Source organism: Indicator indicator, chromosome 35 (assembly GCF_027791375.1).
Source record: "Indicator indicator isolate 239-I01 chromosome 35, UM_Iind_1.1, whole genome shotgun sequence".
Classification (NCBI taxonomy): domain Eukaryota; kingdom Metazoa; phylum Chordata; class Aves; order Piciformes; family Indicatoridae; genus Indicator; species Indicator indicator.
This window is the reverse complement of record NC_072044.1, coordinates 4,614,319-4,639,311: the sequence shown is the minus strand read 5'-3', so window position 1 is coordinate 4,639,311 and position 24,993 is coordinate 4,614,319. Positions and strand designations below refer to the sequence as shown.

General features: G+C 56.6%; 1 protein-coding gene across 1 annotated transcript in view; it reads right to left on the bottom strand.

The window, feature by feature from the left end:
• Positions 1-24,993, bottom strand: part of LGR6 (leucine rich repeat containing G protein-coupled receptor 6) — a 183,008-nt gene that overhangs the window by 64,125 nt on the left and 93,890 nt on the right. Inside the window, exon 4 of the mRNA XM_054395926.1 lies at positions 19,226-19,297. Coding sequence (XP_054251901.1) covers positions 19,226-19,297 — 72 coding nt within the window. The remainder of the gene's footprint in view (positions 1-19,225; positions 19,298-24,993) is intronic.

The window sequence follows — 24,993 nt, the reverse complement described above, 5'->3', positions numbered from 1 at the left end:
ACTGCAGCTCAACTCCTCTGATAACTTACTAACGAGTGGGGCCAACACCTCAGCTCCTTTCTCAGGCAGAACTCCCAGATGCACTGAGTCAGTGCCTGGCTTGGGAGCTCCTGGGGAGCTCACCCTGAGAGGAGCTGAGGCTGCAGCGAGGGAAGGTGGCTCTGGAGCCCTGTAAAACACTTTTCCCCCTTCTGCCACACTCCCCTGCAAGGCACCTCCATGTGTGCTGCTCTTCCTGCCAGGCACAGCATCCAGTGGGGCTTGGACACACAGAGGCAGGAGGTTCTGGGGCTCTGAGCCTGCCCAGATAAGGCAGGTGAAGATCAGGGCTCCTTCCATCAACTGGATACCAAATGGGGTAGCAGAAAGGCAGCCTGGCACTGCAGAGCTCACCTGGACAGTGGGGAATAGGGTTCAGTTTCTGCTCTGCCTGTCATCTCCTTGTGGTTGTAAGGAACTGCAGATAGAGTGGGAGGAAGGAAGTACCTGGTGGAGAGGGTCCAGAGTAGGTCACAAAAATGGGCATAGGGCTGTAACACCTCTGCTGTGAGGACAGGCTGAAAGAGTTGGGGTTGTGCAGCCTGGAGAAGACCCCAGGGAGAGCAGCTGGCCCTTCAGCACTGAAAGGGAGTTCACAAGAGATGGGGACAGACCTTTTAGCAGTGCCTGTAGGGACAGCACAAGGAGCAGTGGTTTGAAGCTACAAGAGGGGAGATTCAGACAAGATATAAGGAGGGCATATTCCACAGTGAAGGTGGTGAAACAGTAGCACAGGCTGCCCTGAGGGGTGGTAGAAGCCCCAAACATTCCAGGACAAGGCTCTGAGGATCCTGATCTCCTTGAAGGTGTCCCTGCTCACTGCAGAGAGGCTGGACTAGATGAGCTTTAAAGGTCCCTTCCAACCCAAGCCATTCTGTGGTTCTGCACATGACACACCACTGAACAGGTAAAACTCTGGCTTGTAGGGCTGCTCCAGAGCCTGGCCTCTCTGTCCCTGCCCCTGGAAAGCTCACAGCCCTCAAGCAAGACTTGCAAAAGATCCCTGACTCCATTTCCAGGCTGAAACCTCTTGTGACAGACATCCCAAGTGGAGGTTCAAGATGCAAACATTCCCAGTTGGCTGTGGAACAGGACCTGATGGGAAAGTTTGCAGGGCTCTGTTTGGACTGCACTGAGCCTTCACTCCTCACTTTGTGGGCTGTGCAGCTCTGGGAAGGCCTCCACCAGGGATGCTCAGGAAATGAAATCAGAGCCATACCCAGACTCCACACAGAGTGCCTCTGGTACAGACAAGAAGGCTTTGTTATCCCCACTTGCAGACACCTCCAAAAGCCCTCAGGTCAGAACCACGCAGGAAGGTTTGCCAAAACCTCTGTGGAGCTGCAGTGACTGCTGGCAGTTGGGCAGCTGCACTCCCACTGCTGTGCCAGCTCCCCAGCCAGCCCTCTCCCTGGGTGCCTGCTGTTGCCTCCCTGCCCATGGTGCCAGGCACAGGAGTTGGGCAAGATACAGGAAGCAGTCAGAGGCTAAGCAGAGTGGCTCAAAAGCTCCCCAAGTAGTGTGGGCCTTGCAGGTTTGCTGGTGTCTGGCAAGCATAGAGTCTAAGCTGGGAAAGAGAAGGGAGAGCAGAAGGGGGCAAAAGGAACAGGACACTGCTCCCTGGGAGGGAGCTCTGAACATGTCATGGCACCTGAGAGATCCCCAGGTCCTGGGACACCAGAGCCAGCTCACAGCTTGAGTGCACAGGAACCAGGGCAAATGCATTAGAAGGTCCCTGTCCTGCAGTGGGGACCTGATGGAATAGCACAGCTGGGTAAGTGTCTGCCTTGCTCCATCCACCCTTGGCTCCTGCATTGGGAGGCATGGAGAGAGGGCTCCAGATGTCCAGGCTGTGGTGTTTGACTCGGGCAGTCATTGCTAGGCTGTGGTTATCTTGCTCTGATGGACAGGTGGCTGGGGGGTTCCTCCTGCTGAGGTGCTGTGCAGCACCCAGAGGATCCCTTGTGACCTCCCAACGCAGGCAGGTTTGGTCTAGGAATCAAACCACCCTCAGCCCAGCAGCTGACAGACCATGCTGGGGAGAAACACTGAGCTCTGCTGAGAGAGAGGAGAGGAGAGGAGAGGAGAGGAGAGGAGAGGAGAGGAGAGGAGAGGAGAGGAGAGGGAGAGGGAGAGGAGAGGAGAGGAGAGGAGAGGAGAGGAGAGGAGAGGAGAGGAGAGGAGAGGAGAGGAGAGGAGAGGAGAGGAGAGGAGAGGAGAGGAGAGGAGAGGAGAGGAGAGGAGGAGGAGAGGAGAGGAGAGGAGAGGAGAGGAGAGGAGAGGAGAGGAGAGGAGAGGAGAGGAGAGGAGAGGAGAGGAGAGGAGAGGAGAGGAGAGGAGAGGAGAGGAGAGGAGAGGAGGGGAGAGGAGAGGAGAGGAGGGGAGGGGAGGGGAGAGGAGAAGAGAGGAGAGGAGAGGAGAGGAGAGGAGAGGAGAGGAGAGGAGAGGAGAGGAGAGGAGAGGAGAGGAGAGGAGAGGAGAGGAGAGGAGAGGAGAGGAGAGGAGAGGAGAGGAGAGGAGAGGAGAGGAGAGGAGAGGAGAGGAGAGGAGAGGAGAGGAGAGGAGAGGAGAGGAGAGGAGAGGAGGGGAGAGGAGAGGAGGGGAGAGGAGCTATGAGGATGATGGAGCATCAGATGAGGAAGGACTGAGACACGTGGGACTGTTTAGCCTGGAGAAGAGAAGGCTGAGAGGGAACCTGATCAATGTCTGTAAATATCTGAAGGGTGGGGGGCAAGAAGAAGAGGTCAGGCTCTGTGCAGTGCTGTCCTGTGATAGATGAGAGGCACCAGACACAAACTGGAACCCAGGAAGTTCCACCTTAACAGAGGGAAAAATTCTTTGGTGTGAGGGTGCTGGAGCCTGGAGCAGGCTGCCTAGAGAGGTTGTGGAGTCTCCTTCTGTGGAGATTTTTGAGCCCCTGTGTGCCCTGCCCTGGGTGACTCTGCTCTGGCAGGGGGTTGGGTTGGATGTTCTCCAGAGAGCCCTTCCAGCCCCTACCATTCAGGGACAGAGTCTGCCTGGGTGGGGTTTGGAGGAGCTCTTTAGTGCCCCTGCTGTGCCATGGGCTCAGTGTGGTCCTGGACAAGCTGCTTGGCTTTTTTTTGCCTCCTCCTCCTCCCCCTGCACACTGGGGGCAGCAGCTTTGCCCAGCACTGCCAGGGGCTGCTGAAGGAGCTGCCTCCATTCAAGAGCTGTTAGAACTGCAGGTGGCTGCTGGGGGATGAGCTGCTCATACCATCCACAGCCTGGGCTAGCAGGGACATCACAGATCTCAACACTGAGCCCTTGCTGCCAAAGATACCACATCTGAGCCTGTCCTGTACAGGGATGGCTCCTGCTGCTCCTGAAGTGTTGCCTCTGTGCATCCCATCACTTGGCTGGCAGCTAACTCAGTGTTTAGCCTCCCAACACAGCCAGGGCTCCTGTGCCTGACCCAATAAGGTGAAGCAGTTCTGAGCTCCTCTTCCCCAGGTCTCCCTAACTGACCCTGCTGCCATCGACCTTCCTGTGGGAGGAGCCTTTTGAAGCCCACAGGGCTGTGAAAGAGGCAGAGGTAAAGGTGAGAGCAGGCTGATGTGTCCTGCAGAGCATTGAATGTGCCTGAAGGAGCACAGGTTTAAAGACGTGAGTCACAGAGCCACAGAATGGTCAGCAGGAGCAGTGCTGGTGGGACTGGAGTCATGGAATCATGGAGTGATTTGGGTTGGAAGGGACCTGCACAGCTCATCCAGTCCAACCTCCTGCACTCAGCAGGGACATCCTCCACTGGATCAGGCTGCCCAGAGCCCTGTCCAGCCTCACCTTGAATATCTCCAGGGATGGACCCCAACCACCTCCCTGGGCAACCTGCTGCAGTGTTCCAGCACCCTCATGGTTGTTGATCTTTTGCTTGCTTCCTACCTCCAGTTCACCTGAAGCTTCTCCCTAGTCCCTCAGGAGTGCTTACAGATGGAACATCTGGGACCCACCTGCCTTCCACACTGACATCTACTGTGTGGAACATCTGGGACCCATCTTCCCTGCTGTGTGCCTGTATCTACTGTGTGGAACACCTGGGACCCATTGTCCATCTCTATTGAGCTGTCAGTGGGGATCTGCAGCATGCCCTGGGTGCTTGTGTGTGAGGGACAGAGTTAAGGTTCAGAGTCCTCATAGTAAAGGTCAATGGCAAACACATTGGAACTCCAACATGAGTGTGGGGACTGGGCATGGGAGCTCTGCTTGTGATGTCTTTGGTGTCTGCAATGTTCTAGGCACTGGGAGGCAGCTGGGACAGTCTGAGGGGGCAGCTCACAGTGTGCATGAGAAGGACCTGGAGGTGGGAGCAGGTCTCTGTGCTTGTCACAGAGACATTTGCTTCTGAGGGACATTACTCCAGGAGATCCTGCTCTGGCAGGGGCTTGGACTCCATCTCTTGAGGTCCCTTCCAAGCCCTACTGTTCTGTCACTCTGTGAAAGGTGGGCACTGTGGTCTTTGCAGTGTGGCCAGAGAAAGGTAGGAACAACACAGATGGACAACTAGCCACCAGCTTCAGCTCAGGTGAATGATCTCTTTGTCCAAAAGGGCATCCTGGCTGCCACCCTGGGGTGCTGGCAGTCAATACAGAGAAGTGTGGAGGTGACTACAGATAGGCAGTGCCTAGCAGGGGTCCTGGGCTGCATCCCAAGCAGTGTGGCCAGAGATGGAGAGAGGGAATCCTGCCCCTCTGCTCTGCTCTACTCTGCTCTGCTGAGACATCAGCTGCAGGGCTGTGGCCAGCTCTGGAGCTCTCAATACAGGAAGGACCTGGAGCTGATGGAGAGGGTCCAGAGGAGGCCATGAAGCTGATCAGAGGGCTGGAGAACCTCTGCTATGGGGACAGGCTGGGAGTGTCAGGGCTGTTCAGCCTGGAGAAGAGAAGCCTCCAGGCAGACCTTAGAGCTGCATTTCAGTGTCTGAAGAGAGCTCCAGGCACTGGGGAGGGACTGCTCAGAAGGGGCTGTGGGGGTAGGCCAAGGGGCAATGGTTTGAAACTGGAGCAGGGCAGAAAGAGAAGTGGTTGAGGTCCCATCCCTGGAGATATTGCAGACCAAACTTGCTGTGTCCCTGTGCAGCCTGCTCTAGTTGGAGGTGTCCCTGCTGACTGCAGGGGGTTGAACAAGATGACCTTTGAGGGTCCCTTCCAGCCTGACACATGCTGTGATTTGTTCTAAAAGAGGCAGAGATGTGGTGCTGAGGGACATGGTTTAGCACCAGCCTTGGCAGAGTTAGGGAAAGGTTGGACTGGATGGTGACCTCCTAAAGGTCTTTCCCAACCCAAATGATTCTGTGGTTGTGCCTAACCTCTGTCAAGCTGCCACACAAAGACAGCTGGAGCCACCCAAGCTGTGCTGAGGGAGCACAGGTGGTGACCCCTGGAGGTGCTGTGGGGCAGCAAGGCTGTCACTCAGCATCACACTCCTCCAAATGCCAACCACAAGCTGAGAAAATTAGAAAGTGAAGTCTCAAGAGAGGAACTGACTCAGGGGTTTGTCATGAACCAGGTGGCCCAGCTCAAGGTCACTGGGAGCTGAAGATGCATTCCAGGAAAGAATTCCAATAGCTGGAACCAGATGAAACTGCTCCACTGCCAATCCTGCCTCCAGCTCTGGTGTCCCCAGCACAAGAAGGACACAGAGCTGTGGAGTGAGGCCAGAGGAGGTCACAAAGATGATCCAAGGGCTGGAGCAGCTCTGCTTGAGGCCAGGCTGAGGGAGCTGGGGGTGTGCAGCCTGGAGAGGAGAAGGCTCCAGGGGGACCTCAGAGCTGCCTGCCAGGACCTGAAGGGATCCTGCAGGAAGGCTGCAGAGAGACTTTTGCTGAGGGTGTCTGGAAACAGGCCAAGGGGGAATGGTTTGGAGCTGAGGCAGAGCAGGGTTAGAGTGGAGCTGAGGAAGAAGTTCTTCAGTGGGAGGGTGGTGAGACTCTGGCACAGGCTGCCCAGGGAGGCTGTGGCTGCCTCCTCCCTGGGGGTGTTCAGTGTCAGGCTGGATGAGACCTTGAGCAGCTGAGTCTAGCTGAGAGGTGTCCCTGGGCATGGCAGGGATGTTGGAGATGATCTCTGAGGTCCCTTCCAACCTGAGCCACTCTGATTTCACTCTGTGCGCAGAGGGGAGGCCTCTGCTGCAGGCAGGGTAGGCTCTATCTGCTGAGATGGTTCCTGGGAGGAGATGGCAGCAGATGCAGACACCCAGCTCTGTACTGGCTGCCACAGCATGACTGAGGGGTGCTGCAGACTGCTAAGCTTTAGCTGTTGCTCTCTAAACAGCACAGCATTCCTGTCTCCCAGGGACTCTTCACAGCATGGCTGAGCCACATGGACATCTCCTTTACACATTGCTTACAGCCAGGGAGTAGTGGGTGAAGGACAAATGGAGGCAGGGATTCCCTGGGGCACTGTTGAAGACAACTGCTCCTTGGGGATGATTCCTTCAGCAGCTTGTGTGTGGTCTCCAAATCTTCCTCTCAAACAAAGCCACTGAGGCCACTGCAGAGGGATGACCACAGTGCCTGCCATGCTTCATTCCTCCTAAGCACAACCCTCATCTGACCATAGGAGTTCCTCCTACTGACAGGAAAAGCCCTGAAGAAAAGTCCTTGGGGGTGCTGGGGGATGAGAAGCTCAATGTGAGCTGTCAGTGAGCACTTGAGACCAGAGAGCCAAGCAGAGCCTGGGCTGCAGCAGCAGAAGTGTGGCCAGCAGGGCCAGGGAGGGGATTCTGCCCCTCTGCTCAGCTCTGCTGAGACCACACCTGGAGCTCTGTGTCCAGTGCTAGAGCCTCTGTTCCAGGAAGGATCTGGAGGTGCTGGAAGGTGTCCAGAGAAGGGCCACGAGGATGAGCAGAGGGCTGGAGCTGCTCTGCTCTGGAGACAGCCTGAGAGAGTTGGGGTTGTACAGTCTGGAGAGGAGAAGGCTCCCAGGAGACCTTCTTGTGGCCTTCCAGGATCTGAAGGGGGCTCCAAGAAAGCTGGGGAGGGACTTTTGAGGGTGTCAGGGAGGGATAGGACTGGGGGGGATGGAGCAAAACTAGAAGATTGGATGTCAGGAAGAAGTTCTTGCCCAGGAGGGTGGTGAGAGACTGGCAGAGGTTGCCCAGGGAGGTGGTGGAAGCCTCATCCCTGGAGGTGTTTGCAGCCAGGCTGGAGGTGGCTGTGAGCAACCTGCTGTGGTGTGAGGTGTCCCTGCCCATGGCAGGGGGTTGGAACTAGATGAGCTTTGAGGTCCCTTCCAGCCCTGACAATTCTGTGATCTCTGTGATGTACCCAGGGCCATGCCAGAAATCTTTCTCATCTCTGACTTGCCCCCAGGGCAATGATTACTAATTCCAATCCCTCCAGATCTGGAGCACAGAACAATTCCTCTCTGGCTCGTGGCTGATCTGCTCCTTGCACCTTTGTTTCTGGGCAAGATGATCTCTGATGAGCTTTGGGGACTACCCAGGTGTGTGCTGGGTCAGGTGCACATGGCCAGTGTGGAGCAGAGATGCTCAGCTCTGCTTTGGTACCAGTTCTGTGCTTGGGGATCTGCCTCTGCCAGACAAAAGCAGAGGTGGGGAGAGGAGCATCTGCAGCTGCACTCCAGGGCTAGGCAAAGCACATCTCAGCCAGCCCTGCACAGGACCTGACAGCTGTGTGGGGTCTTTCCCTAGCCAGAAGAGAAAACCAGAGAGTGATTCATCCCCCCAGACAAGTCCCTGAGATCCCAAGGATGACTCAGCCCCTGGAGCTGATGATCATTTTCCAGTGCTGGCTGGGATGAGTAATGCTGAGAGGGCTATGGTCAGAGACAAACCCACCTGGCCTGCCCCAGGGCACTGCAGGAGCTCCCCTGCAGGGAAGGATGGTTGTGTAGTGAGGCCATGGAAGATGACTCAGAAGAATTTGGTTTCCTTCCTGCTGGGATGTCCCACCATGAGGGAGGAGAGCCCTGCAGTCACAGCAGCTCACAAAGCCACCAGCCTCCTTGTGCCAGCCACTGCACTTCCCACCTGTAACCCTGGCCCAGGCTGCTCTGTGTCATGCCAGATGCTGGCAGATCTCCCTGCTGCTTTCTGAGGGCTGCAAAGGGCAGGCAGTGAGGCTGCTGGTTGGGTCCTACCAAGGACTCCCTGGCTGAGCCACAGTCTTTGCCCCATGGCAGAGGCAATGCAGCTGCTGCCAAGCGGCTTTGACAATGGCTTTTGAAATTGTGGTTTTCTCCTTATTGCAGTGCAAATGTCTCTGCTCTTCAAGGGGAACTCTCCATAAACAACTCAGAGACACAAGCTGGATGGCACAGGAAGCTGTTGGAATGAGACAAAGTTCAGCCATTCACATTGTTTCCTGGACTGGAATAGTCTTTAACCCAGCCAGGGGTTTGGATCAGGCCAGACTAAGCAGAGGAACAGCTCCAAGGTCTGAGTCTTGAGCTGGATTTGTATTTTAATTCATCTTTTTCTCCTCAAGCCTGGTCTGATATTGCCAAACCATTGCTGCCAGTCCTGGTGCCAAGCAGGGATCCTCAGTGACAGCTCACATTGGGTGAAGAGGAGAAAAGAGCTGGCAGGCAGGAGGTTGTGTGGCAGCTTGTGGCACAAGAAACCAAGGGGATCTTGTCTGCCCAGAATCCATGCCAGAGCCCAGGTACTCTTCTCTTGCCTTCTGTCTGCTCTGCTCTGGGGAGACCTCACCTGCAGTGCTGGGTCCAGATATGGAGCCCTCAACACAGGAAGAACTTGGAGCTGGCGGAGAGGGCCCAGAGGAGAGCCACAAAAATGGTCAGGGGGCTGGAGAACCTCTGCTATGGGGACAGGCTGAGGGAGCTGGGGGTGTTCAGTCTGGAGAAGAGAAGGCTTCAGGAAGACCTTAGAGCAGCCTACCAGTACCTGAAGGGGCTACAGGAAGGCTGCAGAGGGACTGTTCCCAAAGGCCTGCAGGGACAGGACAAGAGGCAATGGCTTCAAGATAGAGCAGAGCAGATTGAGATTGGATGTGAGGAACAAATTCTGCACCAGGAGGCTGCTGGAGCACTGGAACAGGTTGCCCAGGGAGGTGGTTGAGGCTCCATCCCTGGAGATATTCAAGGTGAGGCTGGACAGGGCTCTGGGAAACCTGATCTGGTGGAGGATGTCCCTGCTGAGTGCAGAGGGTTGGACTGGATGAGCTTTCCAGGCCCTTTCCAACCCAGTCCATTCCATGGTTCTATGACTCCAGTGCCCCCAGCACTGCTCCTGCTGACATCACCTTTCCATTTCTGATGCCTGTGTGCCAGCAGTGTCTGCTCTCTCTCCTCTGGTCCTGCAGGAGGGCTCCCTGCTCTCACAGGCTGCTGGGATGTAGCCTGCATCATGGACATTGCTCTTAAAGACACCGCAGACATTTTCATGTTGTCTCCAAACATCATTTCCCATCCCACTCTGATCTCACTCACAGCACCAAGCCAGCCCTGATCTGCACACTCCCTGCATGCAGCTCAGTTTTCTCTCTGACTGAAACAATCCAGTTCCTGCAGCCCACTGGCTTGCCACTTCCCTGATACCTTTAGCAGGACCCTTTTGGAGTCTTCTGGAAATGCAAATAAAGACCACTCCATGCCCTGTCCCTCAAGGCAGCTCATTATTTTTATCCATATGGCCAGAAATGGAAATGCAAGAATGCCTCCCAGCAATTTGGGAACACGTGGGCTTTGATGTAGGCAGGGAAGGAAAGCTCTGCCCACCTTATCAGATCCTCACAAGCATATAAATTCTTTTTGACAGAAGGAAGAAAAGAAAGGACTTTGGAATCAGCATGGCCTGAAGAGCTCAGTCAGTTCATTCCTCTTTTCACTTCTTTGATCTGCTGGAGGTTTGACAGTCTGCTGTTAGCAGCAATATTCTGCTCTATAAATCACCTGTGGGGAAGGGAGCTTGGAGCAAGGTGCTGTTTCTGCTGGCTGTTCAGAGGATAAAAGCTAGGGGAGAATCAGAGCTCTGCCAGTGCAGCACAGAGCACTGAGTTACCCTCTGCTGCCACAGCAGCTCTCTGCTGGCAAGACCACCTCAGTTCTGGAAGGTGACGTGTTGGCTGCAGGGCATTTTGGAGCTCAGTGGGAGAGGCCAGGGAAGGGCTCTGAGGTGACTCCTGATGGCAAATCTGAAGGCAGATGGAAAAAAGGAATGCCCAAAGTCTCTCCAAATTCCTGCAACTGGCTCTTGGTGCAGGTCCTCCCCAATCTGGAGGAGGGACTCCCAGGGAGTCCCAGGCATAGGAAGTTCCATGTGAACATGAGGAAGAATTTTGTCCCTGTGAGGGTGGCAGAGCCTGGAGCAGCCTGCTCAGAGAGGTTGTGGAGTCTCCTTCTCTGGAGACTTTCCAACCCCACCTGGATGTGTTCTGTGTGCCCTGCCCTGGGTGACCCTGCTCTGGCAGGGGCTTGGACTGGATGATCTCCAGAGGTCTCTTCCAGCCCCTAACATTCTGTGGTTCTGTGAAGTGCAGAGCTCTGGGACTGATGGCCCTGGGCTAGAAGCAGGTCCCCATGCTGACAGCACAGGCTGGTGCTGTGCCCCTGAGCTGCACTGGGCCACTCAGAAATCTCCTGCTGGAGCCTCAAAGCCAGGTGAGAGAAGCTGTGCTGACTCCAGAGGCCACCATACAGCCACCCATACTGCAAAAGCTTTGCCACTCTGCTGGCTGGCACCAATGCCCCTTCCCCCCCCAGCACCCTGCCAGGTGAGCTGGCCACATGCTCAGCACCTTCCCAAAGTGCTGATCTGCAAGAAACTGCAGCCAGAGCCCAGCCATCCTCAGCCATTCCATCAGGGTTTGTAACAGCCAAGGGATCTTCATCTCTTAATCCACCAGGTTTCTGTTCTCTTTGCTTTCTCTCCCCCTGCAAGCCTGGCAAGGACAACTCTCAGCACCTGCTCCCTTTGAAAGCCTTGGCCTGCTGCTGCCTGGCACAGGAACAGACACTGTGCCCAGCTGCTCTGCTGAGTGCTCCCAAACCACAGGGCTGGTAATTAGGCTGCCACACGACTCTGCCAGGATACACAGCCTGTGTTCTTCCTGCACCTTCAAACCACCAGCAGCCAGACCCTGTGCCAGGGGATCACAACTGGAGCAGAGCATTACGCAAAGCCCTGGCACCCCTGGCGCCGCTGGCAGGGCTCAGAGCCTTGCCATTAGCCCTGCCTATTCTCTCTAATCCTCCCACTGGGCTTCCCAACATGCTTCCTAGATAAAGCAGGCCTGCTGGGAAGCAACTCCCTCCCACTTGGTAGCAGGCTCAGTCTCCAGAGCCTTGTATGTTCTTCTCCTGAGATCCAAATTCCTTTGGCATTCATCGAATGCTCCCTGCCAAGGTCTCCTTCCTGGCAGCCCAGGCTCCGGGCGGTGATGCCTCCACATCCTGTGGCTGACAGGGAGCAGGCCAGGTGTGATTCTGGCCCCACAGGCATGGCTCCAGGTGCAGAGGGCTGTCCTGAGGGCTGTTTGCAAGGACAGGAGTGGCTGATGGGGATGGAGGCATTTGGGTGGATTTGACACTTGCCTCCTGAGGCTGGCTGGCAGCCATGGGGCAGAGCGAGGCATGAACAGCTCCGTCTGGGAAGGGCTGAGCCCCTGCACTGGAGCATCCCTCTGGAGGAGAGGTTGCCCAGACCACAGCAGGTCCCTGCTGAGTGGTACTCAGTGGTATGCTGGGAGAAGCCAGGCTCTGGGTCAGCACAAGTGATGGGGAATGGATATCCTGGGAATGGCTGTCCTGGGAATGGCTGTCCTGGGAATGGATATCCTGGGGAATGGATGTCCTAGGAAATGGATGTCCTAGGAAATGAATGTCCTGGGGAATGGATGCCCTGGTAATGGATGTCCTATGGAATGGCTGTGCTAGATCTGCAAATGACCTTGGCACAGAATTATGCTGAGGCACTGGAAGCCTCTATGTGCTTTGCCAGCCTTCCCAGAAGCTGGGCAGGGTTTGCAGGGGGAGGCACTGGCAGTGTCTTTGATAAATGATTCACCAAAGTTCACCCAGGATCACCAAATGTGAGGGGCTGGAAGGGACCTCAAAGGATCACCCAGTCCAAGCCCCTACCAGAGCCTCAGCTTCCTTGGTTAGAGAATGTGAGGGGCACCACAAAGGACATCCTCTTGGAGACAATCCACAGAGGAAGATCCTGACCCTCCCAGCTCCCTGAGTCTGAAGTCAATTTTCTGGCTGTGAGGGACTGCAACTTCAGAAGCTTAGGTTTGCTGGAGGCCAAGCAGCCTGCTCCAGGTGAATTAAAATGAGCATCCTCCTTTGCTAGCTCTTCTCTGGGAGATGCCACAGCTGCCATGGAAGATCCTGCACACATGAGGCCCATGGGCTGGCAGCTGTGAGAAGCATCCTTGTCTGAAGACAAGTCCTTGTCTTAACCACTTACCAAAGGGAAGAGCAGGAGGAGGCCCACAGGAGAGCAGTGTGAGCATGGCCCCTGGCACACCCAGCCAGTGCTGGTTTCCTAGAGACAGATGTGTGAGCAAGGCCCAGGCCATGGGACAAAGAGCTGCTGCTTCCCCTCTCTGGAGGTGGAAGCCTTTGTCCAGGCTGCCACAAAGCAAAGCTGTGTGGGAAGCAGTGAGTGGTGCAAGTGCAATGCAAGAGGGCTGCAGCTGGCACAGGCTGCCCTGCAGGTAAGCTGCTCTGGGGAGCAGAGCTCATGCCCAGACTGTGCCATGCTGGACAGGAGACTCCTGCTCCCCTGTGCATCATCCCCTTCAGATGAGGAGGAACTCTCCTTCTGCTCTCTCAGTGACAATGCTTATTGGAGTTCCTTTCTGCCTGAACTTTCATAGAATCATAGAATCAAGAAGGCTGGAAGAGACCTCAAAGATCATCGAGTCCAACCTGCCACCCTACACCTCATGACTATCTAAACCATGGCACCAAGTGCCACGTCCCATCCCCTCTTGAACACCTCCAGGGATGGTGACTCCACCTCCTCCCTGGGCAGCACATTCCAATGGCCAACCACTCTCTCTGTGAAGAACTTTCTCCTCACCTCCAGCCTAAACCTCCCCTGGCACAGCTTGAGACTGTGTCCTCTTGTTCTGGTGCTGGTTGCCTGGGAGAAGAGACCAACCCCTCCTGGCTACAACCTCCCTTCAGGTAGTTGTAGACAGCAATGAGGTCTGCCCTGAGCCTCCTCTTCTCCAGGCTGAACACCCCCAGCTCCCTCAGCCTCTCCTCATAGGGCTTGTGCTCAAGGCCTCTCCTGCTGTCAGAGACTCCCAGACTTACTGCAGACATCCCAGCTGGTGCCATGACCTTGAGGAGTGTCTGGCACTCGCAGCCAGCAAGTGGACTTTGGTGCAGGTCTGAACATGCCTCATGCCTGGGACCCCAGCATGGACCCCTGCAGTGCAGCAAAGGGACCAACAGTGCTGCCAAGGCTTGGGTGACTGCGTGCCAGCTCAGTGAGCATCCTCTCAATGCTCACAAGGCAAGACAGCTGCCACCTTTGGAGACAGCTTATTAATCATTATTATTTGCTTTCCTGCCTTGGAGACTGTACTGCCAGAGGAGGGGTTTGCTGCATTTCAGCTCTGGCTGGGTGCTGTGCAGGCAGCAGGCACCAACCTCTGTCTTACAGTGGCTCTATAGAAGCATCCCTGAAGAAAACCACTTAGGGTGCTGGTGGGGGAGAGGCTGGACAGGAGCCAGCAATGGGCACTGGCAGCACAGAAGGCCAAGGGCAGCCTGGGCTGCACCCAAAGCAGTGTGCCCAGAGATGGAGAGAGAGTATCCTGCCCTCTGCTCTGCTCTGGGGGGACCTCACCTGCAGGGCTGTGTCCAGCTGTGCAGCCACCAACACAGGAAGGACCTGAAGCTGGTCCAGAGGAAGCCACAAAAATTATCAGAGAGTGGAGAACCTCTGCTAAGGGGGCAGACTGAGAGATTTGGGGCTGTGCAGCCTGGAGAAGAGAAGGCTCCAGGGGGACCTTAGAGCTGCATTTCAGTATCTGAAGGGGACCTACAGGAAGGCTGGGGAAGGACTGCTCAGAAGGACCTGTGGGGATAGCACAAGGGACAATGGTTTGAAACTGGGGCAGGGCAGATTTAGGCTGGACAGCAGGAGGAAGTTCTGCATGGTGAGGGTGGGGAGGCACTGAGGTTGCTCAGAGATGTGGTTGGGACCCCATCCCTGGAGATATTCATGCTGAGGCTCAGCAGGGCTCTGAGCAGTGGATGTTGACCCTGATGACTGCAGATGGGTTGGACTGGATGAGCTTTGGAGGTCCTTCCAACTCAGAGCATTCTATGAATCCATGATCCCTTTTATCCCACTTGTTTAGCCACCTCAGCCCCTCCTTGCCTGGTAGGAGCTGTGCTCAAAGCAAACCTTCCCAGCCCACACTTAGCCTGGCTGCTTCTGTTTTAAGCCTGAGACCTGAGTACTGACAGCTCTGGTTTTCCTCTCAGCTTGTCCAGCACTGATACTTTCCCTTTAAAACCTGCCTGAAGCCCAGAGTGATGAAGGTGGACATCAAAGGCAAACATCTGAAAGAGCAAGAAAACAAGCAGCAGACAATGGCCTCCTGTCTAGCACAGCAGCCTGCTCCACCCCACTCCTCCTGGCTCCCACCTTCACCCCTGGTTTCAGCCTGCTCAGACATCTTCAAGGCTGATGGTTGTTGTTCCATCCAGTGCCACACTAGCCTGTTAACTCATGAGCTGTCAGGATGTGCCATAGAACCACTCCCCCTTCTGCATGGAAAATGCCAACCCCTGGGCACCAGGAGTACAGCAGGGCTCAGACAGCCTGAGCAGTGCTGTGGGTGACCTCTGGGTGTTCCAGGCTGGCTCAGTCTTTGGCAACAAATACACAAAAGTCTCATAAAAATGTGGAAAATTACTCAGAGGGGGGAAAACATCTCTCAGCCACAGGTCTGTCCTGGAGGCTCTTGGTCTGAGGTTAGTAACTGCATGAGGAGAAGCCATGGCAGCAGCAGTGAAAGCTAAGCAGAGCATCCCAGCTCTTTATCTGCCTTAGAGTGAGTGTCCATGGCCACACTGTGCCACTCCTGCTTGTCACAGCAGGTCTCATTTATCTTTGTGGCACATTTCCCTCTTTGATGGAGAAGGTGGCTACACCTGGAATATTTTGTCCAGTTCTGGGCCCCTCAGATCAAGAAGGACCTCAGGGAACTGCTTGAGAGAGTCCAGCCCAGAGCCACAGAGCTGCTGCAGGCAGTGGAACATCTCCTGTGAGGACAGCTGAGGGAGCTGGGGCTTGGAGCAGAGGAGCCTGAGGGCTGCCCTCAGTGCTGGGGATAAAGATGTGCAGGGCTGGAGCCAGGCTCTGCTCAGGGATGGCCAAGGACAGCACAAGAGGCACTGGGGGCAAGCTGGAGCAGAGGAGGTGCCATGGGAACAGGAGGGAAAACTTTGTCCCTGTGAGGGTGGCAGAGCCTGGAGCAGGCTGCCCAGAGAGGTTGTGGAGTCTCCTTCTCTGGAGACTTTCCAACCCCACCTGGATGTGTTCTGTGTGCCCTGCCCTGGGTGCTCCTGCTCTGGCAGGGACTTGGACTGGATGAGCTCCAGAGGTCCCTTCCAGCCCCTAACATTCTCTGGTTCTGTGAAGAGCATCTCTAAATGAGAGCTGGAGGGAGGACTGCAGCACTGGCAGATGGAGCACCCAGGACCCAGGCAGGTCAGGCTGCCTCCAGTGTGGGACACAGCAGTGCCACAAGCTCAGGACCCCCTCTGTGTGTGTGCAGAGCCAGGCAGAGCAGGGCTGTGCCTCACAGCTCTGCTGGGCTCAGTCATGCTTCTTGTGCCTTCACCCTGCCCGAGGGCTCTCTGCTGTGCAGTCTCTGTCTAAAGGGCAAATCCTCAACTTTTTCTCCATGTGACCTCCACACATTCAGCTGTCTGTGGAGAACATCTCAGAGAACAGCCAACCCCCCCGGTCCTCTGCAGTGAGGGCAGGATTCACTGCAGCCTGCTGGTGATCTGTGGTCAGGCTCTGTGTGAGAGGCACCTTCTGCCCATCCTTGGAGCAGGTAGTGCTTCTGAAATCACTGATTCCAGAGACTGCCTCCTTGGTTTGAAGAACTGGACCCAGCCTGAGGGGCACAGTGTGGAAAGCAGCTGCAGAGGACCTGGCTGATCCCTTCCAGCTTTCCCCTGAACTTGTTTGCAAGCCAAGGCAGCCCAGGCTGGCTGGGGTGGGTCCCCTGCTGCTGTACTGCTTGGGGTTTGGTACAGGAACCTCTCTCCTGGAACTTTCACTTCCACAGTGTGTCCCAAACACCTCTCCTGGTTGCACTGCAGTCTCAGGTGGGCATGGGAACACCTTCATGTGGCAAGAGGAGCCAGGACACCCAGGTCCTGCTGCTGACTTTGCTGTTGCCCTAGAGCAGACTTTACCTTCCCATGCTGGTGCTGCTCTTGCCAGTGCAGTGTAAGCCCTGGCACTGGCTGAGCTCTCTGGGAAGTGCTTCTGAGTGCAGCCAGGGGTGACCATCTGCAGGTGTTAATGTCCTAGCAGGAGCAGACCCTCAGCAATGTGCCCCACAGTTTGCTGTGTCCACATCACACTAACCTGCTGCCTGAGGCTGAGCTGATCCCTTCCTAGTCCTGATCATGTGAGATGTGATGAAGCAGCACAGAATGGCAGGGGCTGGAGAGGACCTCCAGAGATCATTCAGTCCAACCCCTGCCAGAGCAGGATCACTCAGGGCAGGTCACACAGGAACACAGCCAGAGGGATTTTGAAAGTCTCCAGAGAAGGAGACTCCACAACCTCTCTGGGCCTGCAGGAGCAACTGAAGGAGCTGGGGATGGTTAGTTTGAGGAAGAGGAGGCTGAGGGGAGACCTCACTGCGCTCTCCAGCTCTCTGAAAGGAGGTTGTGGAGAGGCTGATGCTGGTCTCTGCTCATAGGTCATTAGTGACAGAACAAGAGGGAATGGCCTCAAGCTGCAGCAGGGCAGGGTTAGGCTGGACAGTAGGAAACATTTTTCCCAGCAAGAGTGGTCAGAGACTGGCACAGGCTGCCCAGAGAGGTGGTTGAGTCACCAACCCTGGAGCTGTTTAAAGGTCTTTTGGATGTGGTGCTCGAGGGATGTGGCTTAGGGGTGAACTTTTCAGAGCAGGGTCAGTGGTTGGAATTGATACCAGGGGTCTTTTCCAACCTGAATGACTCTGTGATTCTGTGAACTGAACCTTCAGAAACAAAGATTGGGTCTGTCCAAACATGGGCCCTGGTTGGCAGACTGTGGGCACAGGACAGGCTGAGGAGGGAAGGGAGCAGTCCTGGGGCAGCCTCATTGCAGCCACCCTCCCTGTCACACTGCCCTTGGAAGGGAAGTCCCTTGGGAAGCAGTCTCCAGATCCCTGGAGTGAGAGCTCTTGGCTCTGTCAGTGGTGGGGATGTCAGCACAGATGCAGAACTGTCCCCAGTTGGGCTGCCAGTGTAAGAAGGATGAGGAGGAAGCAGGCAGGTCTAGGGGAGGGCTGGCAGCTGAGTCAGGGCTGCAGAGCACTTCCCTGTGAACAGAGGTAGAAGGAGCTGGGTTGGTTTCACCTCTCACAGAGGAGGCTAAAAGAAGATCTGCTAGAGACCCACAACTTAAGATGATCACAGGAGCCAGCAATGGGCACTGGCAGCACAGAGGCCAATGGCAGCCTGGGCTGCATCCAAAGCAGTGTGCCCAGAGATGGAGAGAGAGGATCCTGCCCCTCTGCTCTGCTCTGGGGAGACCTCACCTGCAGGGCTGTGTCCAGCTCTGGAGCCCTCAACACAGGAAGGACCTGGACCTGCTGGAAAGGGTGCAGAGGAGGGCTGGAGAACCTCTGCTATGGAGACAGGCTGAGGGAGCTGGGGGTGTTCAGCCTGGAGAAGAGAAGGCTCTGGGGAGACCTAATAGCAACCTCCCAGTACCTGAAGGGAGCAACAAGAAGGCTGCAGAGGGACTGTTCCCAAACGCCTGCAGGGATAGGACCAGGGACAATGGCTTCACACTAGAGCAGAGCAGATTGAGATTGGATGTGAGGAACAAGTTCTGCACCATGAGACTGCTGGAACACTGCAACAGGTTGCCCAAGGAGGGTTGGGACCCATCCCTGGAGATGTTCAAGGTGAGGCTGGACAGGGCTCTGGGCAACCTGATCTAGTGGGGGATGTCCTTGCTGAGTGGATTGGAGGGGGTTGGACTGGGTGAGCTTTGGAGGTCCCTTCCAGCCCAAACCATTCTGTGACTCTGTGATGGAACCAAGCTCTCTGGGTGGCTCTAAGTGACCAAACAAAGAGTAAAGACCAGAAACTGTGCTCTAGGAGCTTTAGGCTTGAGGAAAATCTGCTGCTCCAGGAAGAATAACCCCAGGCCAGGTCGCATGCAAGAGGGGAACTGCTACACTTGGAGGGTTTCAAGGTTTGGGTAGACAAAACTGCAGCTGCCTCCCCTGGTACTGGTGATAGCCTTACCCCAAGCAGGAGTCTGTCCTGGAGGCACCTGGCATCACTCCCAGTAAGCACTTCTGTGGTAGGCAGACACAGCCAGCCCAGGGCTGAGCTCAGGTCAGTTTTGCAGCACATCAGCCCAATTCCATGAGCTGTTGCTGAGCTGTTCCCAAGCAGCCCTTCCCTGGTGGCAGTAGCAGGAGCTGAGCACAAGTGTCCATCCTCAGGAGAACTGCAAACGTTTCAGTGCTGGGACTGGAGGGAGTCCAGCAGCACCAACCTGCTGCAGAGATCCTTCCTCTGAAGGGACAGCCTCAGCTTCCTCTCATGGCTGAGTCACTGCGAGTGTTTTACAGCATCTGTGTCCTGCCGCAGACACCTTCTGTGCGGGCAAAGCAGCCCCGAGGGGGCTCCGTGCTCCCGGGCAGGCTCTGTCCCCGGAGCGGTGCGCAGCGGAGAGCACAGAGTCCCTCCGGGCTGGCTCTCTGTCCCTTGGAAGGTGCTGGTGGCCTTTTCATCGGGAGGCACTCTGGGGGAGCTGTGATTTCAACATCCCTCACCCAGACAGTGCTCCTGCCCCCACCAGTGCCCTCCCCTCCTGCTCTGCCAAGTGACAGCAATTCTTGCTTTAATTGGAGAAGAAAAGGCAGAAGGGACAGAACATCCCTGACAAAGGAACTAATGACTCAAGCGCTGGCAAGCCCGGGGCCCCCGCGGCGCTCCGCAGCTCCCAGCTCCCACTCTTAATGACTTACAGAGACTGGAGGTTGGGAAGATCTCTCAGAGCCTCCGCGGGGATGCGGCTCAGCTGATTGTTCTGCAACATCCTGCAATTAGAGAAAGAAAACCTTGTTAGGAAAGAAAAAGCAGAGAGAGAATGGAGCTGCTGCTGCCTGCTTCTGAAGCTGTCCTGGACTCTTGTTGGAAAGCTGGAGGGGTTGGAAAGCAGCATGGCTGTCACCCAGGGAGCACCATGAGGGTCACCCAGGGGGCATCATGAGGGTCACCCAGGGAGCACCATGAGGGTCACCCAGGGGGCATCATGAGGGTCACCCAAGGAGCACCATGAGGGTCACCCAGGGAGCACCATGAGGGTCACCCAGGGAGCACCATGAGGGTCACCCAAGGAGCACCATGAGGGTCACCCAGGGAGCACTAGGAGGGTCACCCAGGGGCACCATATTGGTCAACCAAGAAGCACCATGAGGGTCACTCAGGGAGCATCATGAGAGTCAACCAAGGAGCACCATGAGGGTCACCCAAGGAGCACCATGAGGGTCACCCAGGGAGCAGCATGAGGGTCACCCAGGGAGCACCATGAGGGTCACCCAGGGAGCTCCATGTTGGTCACCCAGGGAGCTCCATGTTGGTCACCCAGGGAGCACCATGAGGGTCACCCAGGGACCTTACTCAAGCTTGCAGGTGAGCTGCAGCCCAGGCTGTCTCAGGATCCTCCAGCAGAGGGTCCCAGGGGTGAGCTTGGTGTGACAATGAGGGACCCACCAGGGTGGTGTGAGCTCCAGAGGCCACTCCACTGCACACTTGTGAGCAACAGCAGAGCCTGCAGCTGGGCTGTCCCATGGCTGTGTTGGGTAAGATGTCCTGACAGGGCCTGTCACTGGTGGTCACCTCAGCAGGGGCTATGGAAAGCAGCCTGAGGGCTTGTGGGACAGCTGCAAAGGCAGTGGCTGAGGAGGCACTCTGGAGCTGCTTGCTGAGGGCATAACTTGCAGCAGCAGCTGGAGCTGCTGTGGGAAGAAGCCAGACTGGTCCAGGGTGCCTGGAGATGTTGGCTGAACATGCAGGTCCCAGCAGTGAGGGCATGGAACTGAGGGCATGGAGAAGGCCCCAGGGCACTGAGGTGACTGCACAAGTGGCTGGAGAGGAGACACTGGGTGGCAGGGGACACTGCTCTAATGATTCAGGACAGGTCAGAACCAGACCCCAGGGGTATTTCTGACCTAGTCAGATGCTGTCACAGAACCACAGAAAGTCAGGGGTTGGAAGGGACCTCTGGAGATCATCCAGCCCAACCCCTGCCAGGGCAGGAGCACCCAGGGTAGGTCACACAGTAACACACCCAGGTTGGTTTTAAAATTCTCCAGAGAAGGAAACTCCACAACCTCTCTGGACAGCCTGCTCCAGGTCTCCAGCACCTTCACACCAAAGAAGTTTCTCCTCATGTTGAGATGGAACCTCCTGGGTTCCAGCTTGTACCTGCTGTTCCTTGTCCTGTTACTGGGCACTACCACAAGGAGCCTGGCACCTCCATCCTGACTCCCACCCCTCAGATATTTACAGAAGGTGCTTTGGAGGCCTGTGCAAGCTCTGGAATGCTGGACACTGCAGGGCAGTCAGAGCAGGGTTTGGGTGCTGGCACAGGGAGCAGAGGCAATGCTTCCTCCCCTGGCACCTAGGTACTGGAGCAATCCATCACCAGGGCATGGCATGGAGTCTAGCATGGAGCTGCAGACAGGGTTAGATCATTTTCTGGGGACAGTGCCACCCTGCTGTTAAACAAGAGGCTCATTCAGCTGTGAGCTTAGGAAAGCCACAGCTCTGCATGCTGGGAGCTCAGGTTGGAGCAGGAAAGAACATGCTGCAGATACCAGTGGGCGGCTGGGGTGGCTTTTCTTACAGGCTGGGACTAAGGAAAACCCCATCAGGCCCCTGGGATGAAGGAAAACCTCATCAGGCCCCTGGTTACTGCAGTCAATCCTTATATACCCCCTTAAACCCTTCTACATTCAGCCCTCAGGCAGCTGTGTGCTGGGCTGCAGCCAGAGGAGTGTGGGCAGCAGGGCAGCAGAGGGAATTCTGCCCCTGGGCTCTGCTCTGCTGAGACCTCACCTCCAACACTGCCTCCAGCTCTGCTGTCCCCAGCAGAAGGAGGACACAGAGCTGTGGAGTGAGGCCAGAGGAGGCCTCAAAGATGCTCCAAGGGCTGGAGCAGCTCTGCTGTGAGGCCAGGCTGAGGGAGCTGGGGGTGTGCAGCCTGGAGAGGAGAAGGCTCCAGGGGGACCTCAGAGCTGCCTGCCAGGACCTGAAGGGATCCTGCAGGAAGGCTGCAGAGAGACTTTTCCTGAGGGTGTCTGGAAACAGGCCAAGGGGGAATGGTTTGGAGCTGAGGCAGAGCAGGGTCAGACTGGAGCTGAGGAAGAAGCTCTTCAATGGGAGGGTGGTGAGACTCTGGCACAGGCTGCCCAGGGAGGCTCTGGCTGCAGCAGCCCTGAGGCTCCAGGTCACACTGGCCTCAGGTTTCTTTCTCTGTCTTTGCTCCTTCCTCTCCATCAGCTTCTGGCTTCAATCCAGACAAAATTCCTGGACTTTAGTAGCTTGCTGCTGCAACCTGCTGCTTCCCAGCAGTCTGGGAACAACCTTCATCAAAGCCTGACTTCTTGTGCCCATGGAGCAACCTCCCCCCCAGCCAGCCTCTGGTTCTGCAGTTCCTCAATTCCCAAGCACAATTTGCTGTCTTCAAGCAGCTGCATCAACGAGCAAAGAGCTCGAGAACTGCAGAGGGTGAGGAGCCACCATGAAATGCAGCACCAGGCCTCCTGGGCCAGCTGAGGATGTTGATGAACACAACAGAGAAAGATCATTGAGGCCAGCAAGTGCTCAGAACCAGCTGTGGACACTGCACTGTCAGCTTGGGTCAGACCCTGGCAGGCATGGGCACAGAACCTGCTGCCCACAGCAGCCTGAGTGGAAGCAGTAGGAGTCACAGCTCTGCAGAGGTCTTGCTGCCTCTTCTGAAGCTGTTTGTTGGCAGAGACCACACCTGAGGGACCAGAAGAATGCTGGGATCAGGTCCCATCACACCAGGAGCCTTGCACAAGACAGACTTCCAGCCCTCAGAGGTGCAGGCCTGTGCATGATCAGATGTCCCCATCCTGGGAGGCTGAGGTGACTCAGCCAGCAGTCAAAGGGCTGTTATTGCTGCAGGCAACTGTGCCTGGAGCCCAAGCATGGGGATTAAAGACATTCCAACCTCCAACATTCCTCCTTCCTCCCCATGGGAGCGTCTCTTGGATGTGCCACACCATTCCTTTTGTCTCAGAGAGGTTGCTGCTCTGCACAGGCTGGGGGCTGGCAGAGCTAAGGTCTGCCTGGGGATCCCTGCAGCATCCCCAGCTGCCTGCAGTGCCATGGCCTGGTTGATCAGTTAGGGTTGGACTTGATGATCTTGGAGGCCTCTTCCAACCTGGTTGAATGTGTGATTCTGTGTGCTCACAAGCCAGGCTAGAGAGCACCCCCTGAGAGCCAGAAAACTGCTGGGCACAGCCCAGGGGAGGCTATAAAGATGCTGAGGGGCCTGGAGCAGCTCTGTGAGGAGCAAAGGCTGAGAGCCCTGGAGCTGAGAGCCTTGGAGCTGAGAGCCCTGGAGCTGAGAGCCCTGGGGAAGAGCAGCCCCAGAGGGGATCTCAGCAATGCTCAGCAAGAGCTAAAGGCTGGAAGGCAAGAGGCTGGGGGCAGACTCTTGTCAGTGGAGCCCAGGGACAGGACAAGGGGCAAGGGGCACAAACTGGAACCCAGGAGGTTCCCTCTGAACAGGAGGAGAAAATTCTTTGGTGTGAAGGTGCTGGAGGCCTGGAGCAGGCTGCCCAGAGAGGTTGTGGAGTCTCCTCCAGAGACTTTCCAAACCCACCTGGATGTGTTCCTGTGTGACCTACCCTGGGTGCTCCTGCTCTGGCAGGGGGGTTGGACTGGAGGATCTCCAGAGGTCCCTTCCAGCCCCAACCATGCTGGGATTCTGGGATTCTGTGTCCTGGACCACAGGACACAGCTCAGAGAGTGCATCTCAGGGAGCTGGAGAGATGGAAGGATCAGTAGGGGATGGCCACTGGGTAGGGCCCAGCCCAGCCAGGGGATGTGGCATGTGCAGAGCAAGGCCTCTCTTGTCCAACCCAGCTCAGTCTGTGCTGATGGAGACCAGCCCTGGGCAGCAGCAGGCAGCCTGTGGGAGGGAGCAGCTGCAGACAGCAGTGGGGCAGCCTGCTTGGGCTGGCAGGCTGTGGGCAGCACATGCCAGGGGCTGTGCAGGCAGGCTGTGGGCAGGGTGTGTGCGGGCAGGGTCTGGGCAGGGTCTGGGCAGGGTCTGGGCAGGGTCTGTGTGGGCAGGGTCTGGGCAGGGAGGCTATGGGCAGGGTCTGGGCAGGGACTGTGTGGGCAGGGTCTGGGCAGGGTCTGGGCAGGGTCTGGGCAGGGTCTGTGCAGGGAGGCTGTGGGCAGCACAGGGTCTGTGTGGGCAGGCTCTGGGCAGCATGGGGTCTGCAGGCTCACCAGGCTGGTTGAGGCTTGCTGAGGTACAGAGCAGAGGGGTGGGCTGCCCCAGCTGGCTGCTGCAGGTGCAGGGTCTGCAGCCAAGAGGATGCAGGCAGGCATCTTGTCCTCCACATTCTGGGGTGAGGCAGCTCAGGCTGTGGAGGTTGGTGTGGAGGCTGGTGTGGGATTCCTTCTGGGCTAGTGAGCGCTGCTGCTGCAGAGTGTTCAGCCAGGAGAGCAAGAGGCCTGGCAGTCCTGCTTGTGCAGCAGGGCATCTGCTGAGGGACACATGAGCCAGGGTGGGATGTGGTGTGGAGCCCTGGCAGCAGCAGCTCAGCCACAGGGCCAGCTGGGCTGGATGCTTCCTGGCTGATGGAGCTCCAGCTGGGGCACCCAGAGCTGAGGGGCATCCAGGCAGCTCACAGGGAAGTCTGGAAGAACAGGGAAGCTTCCAGTGTCCCAGAAACTGATTAAGCAGCATGTTTTGCAACACTGGGAAGCAGCAAGGCTGGGAGAGTGTGGACTAGGGAGTTAATTTTGCAAGGCAGAGGGCACAAACCAAGCCATGGGGCTGGCTTCTAACGATCCTGGCACTGAAGCATGGACTAAGAAGCATCAGCCTCCATGGGCTGGGGGAGGGTTGGGCAAGCTGCAGAGCAGAGCCCCTGGGAGAGGTGCACTTGCAAAGCCTCTTTGCAAAGGGCTGAATCCATCAGCCCTGAAGCCCTCAGAGCAGCAGCAGCTGCTGAGCAACCATCACTGCTGGTGCGCATTCGGCGGAGGGGACCTGAGCAGGGCTCATCCCTCCTGGCCTTTGGCTGAGGGCTGGCTGCAGACTGGGGGCACCAAGATCTCAGCACACTGCTGTGCTGTGCTGCTCTGCTGCTGGTGGGGCAGCCCAGCTCCTCACTTCTTCCCTCCCCAGGCTGCTCACACCTGCTCCCCGGCCGTGCCCTGCCTCCCGCGCTGCCCTCCTGGCTGCTCTCCAGGTGGTTTTTGTGCACGGAAGCAGCCAAGAATCTGGTCCTGCTTCCAGCAGCTCTGGGATTCACTCTGAGGGCAGGGAGAGGACCATCTGCACGGGCAGGTTTGTGGAGGAATTCCCAGGGTGTTTCCCATCCTTTCTTAAACATAAACTAATTCTCTGGAAAGACTGGAAAGGCAGCAGGCCCCCTGACAGCCCCAGAGGCAAACAGGAGTTTCCTTGTGGACAGGCACCTGACCACAAACAGCTGCAGGGCCCCAGCACATTTAAATC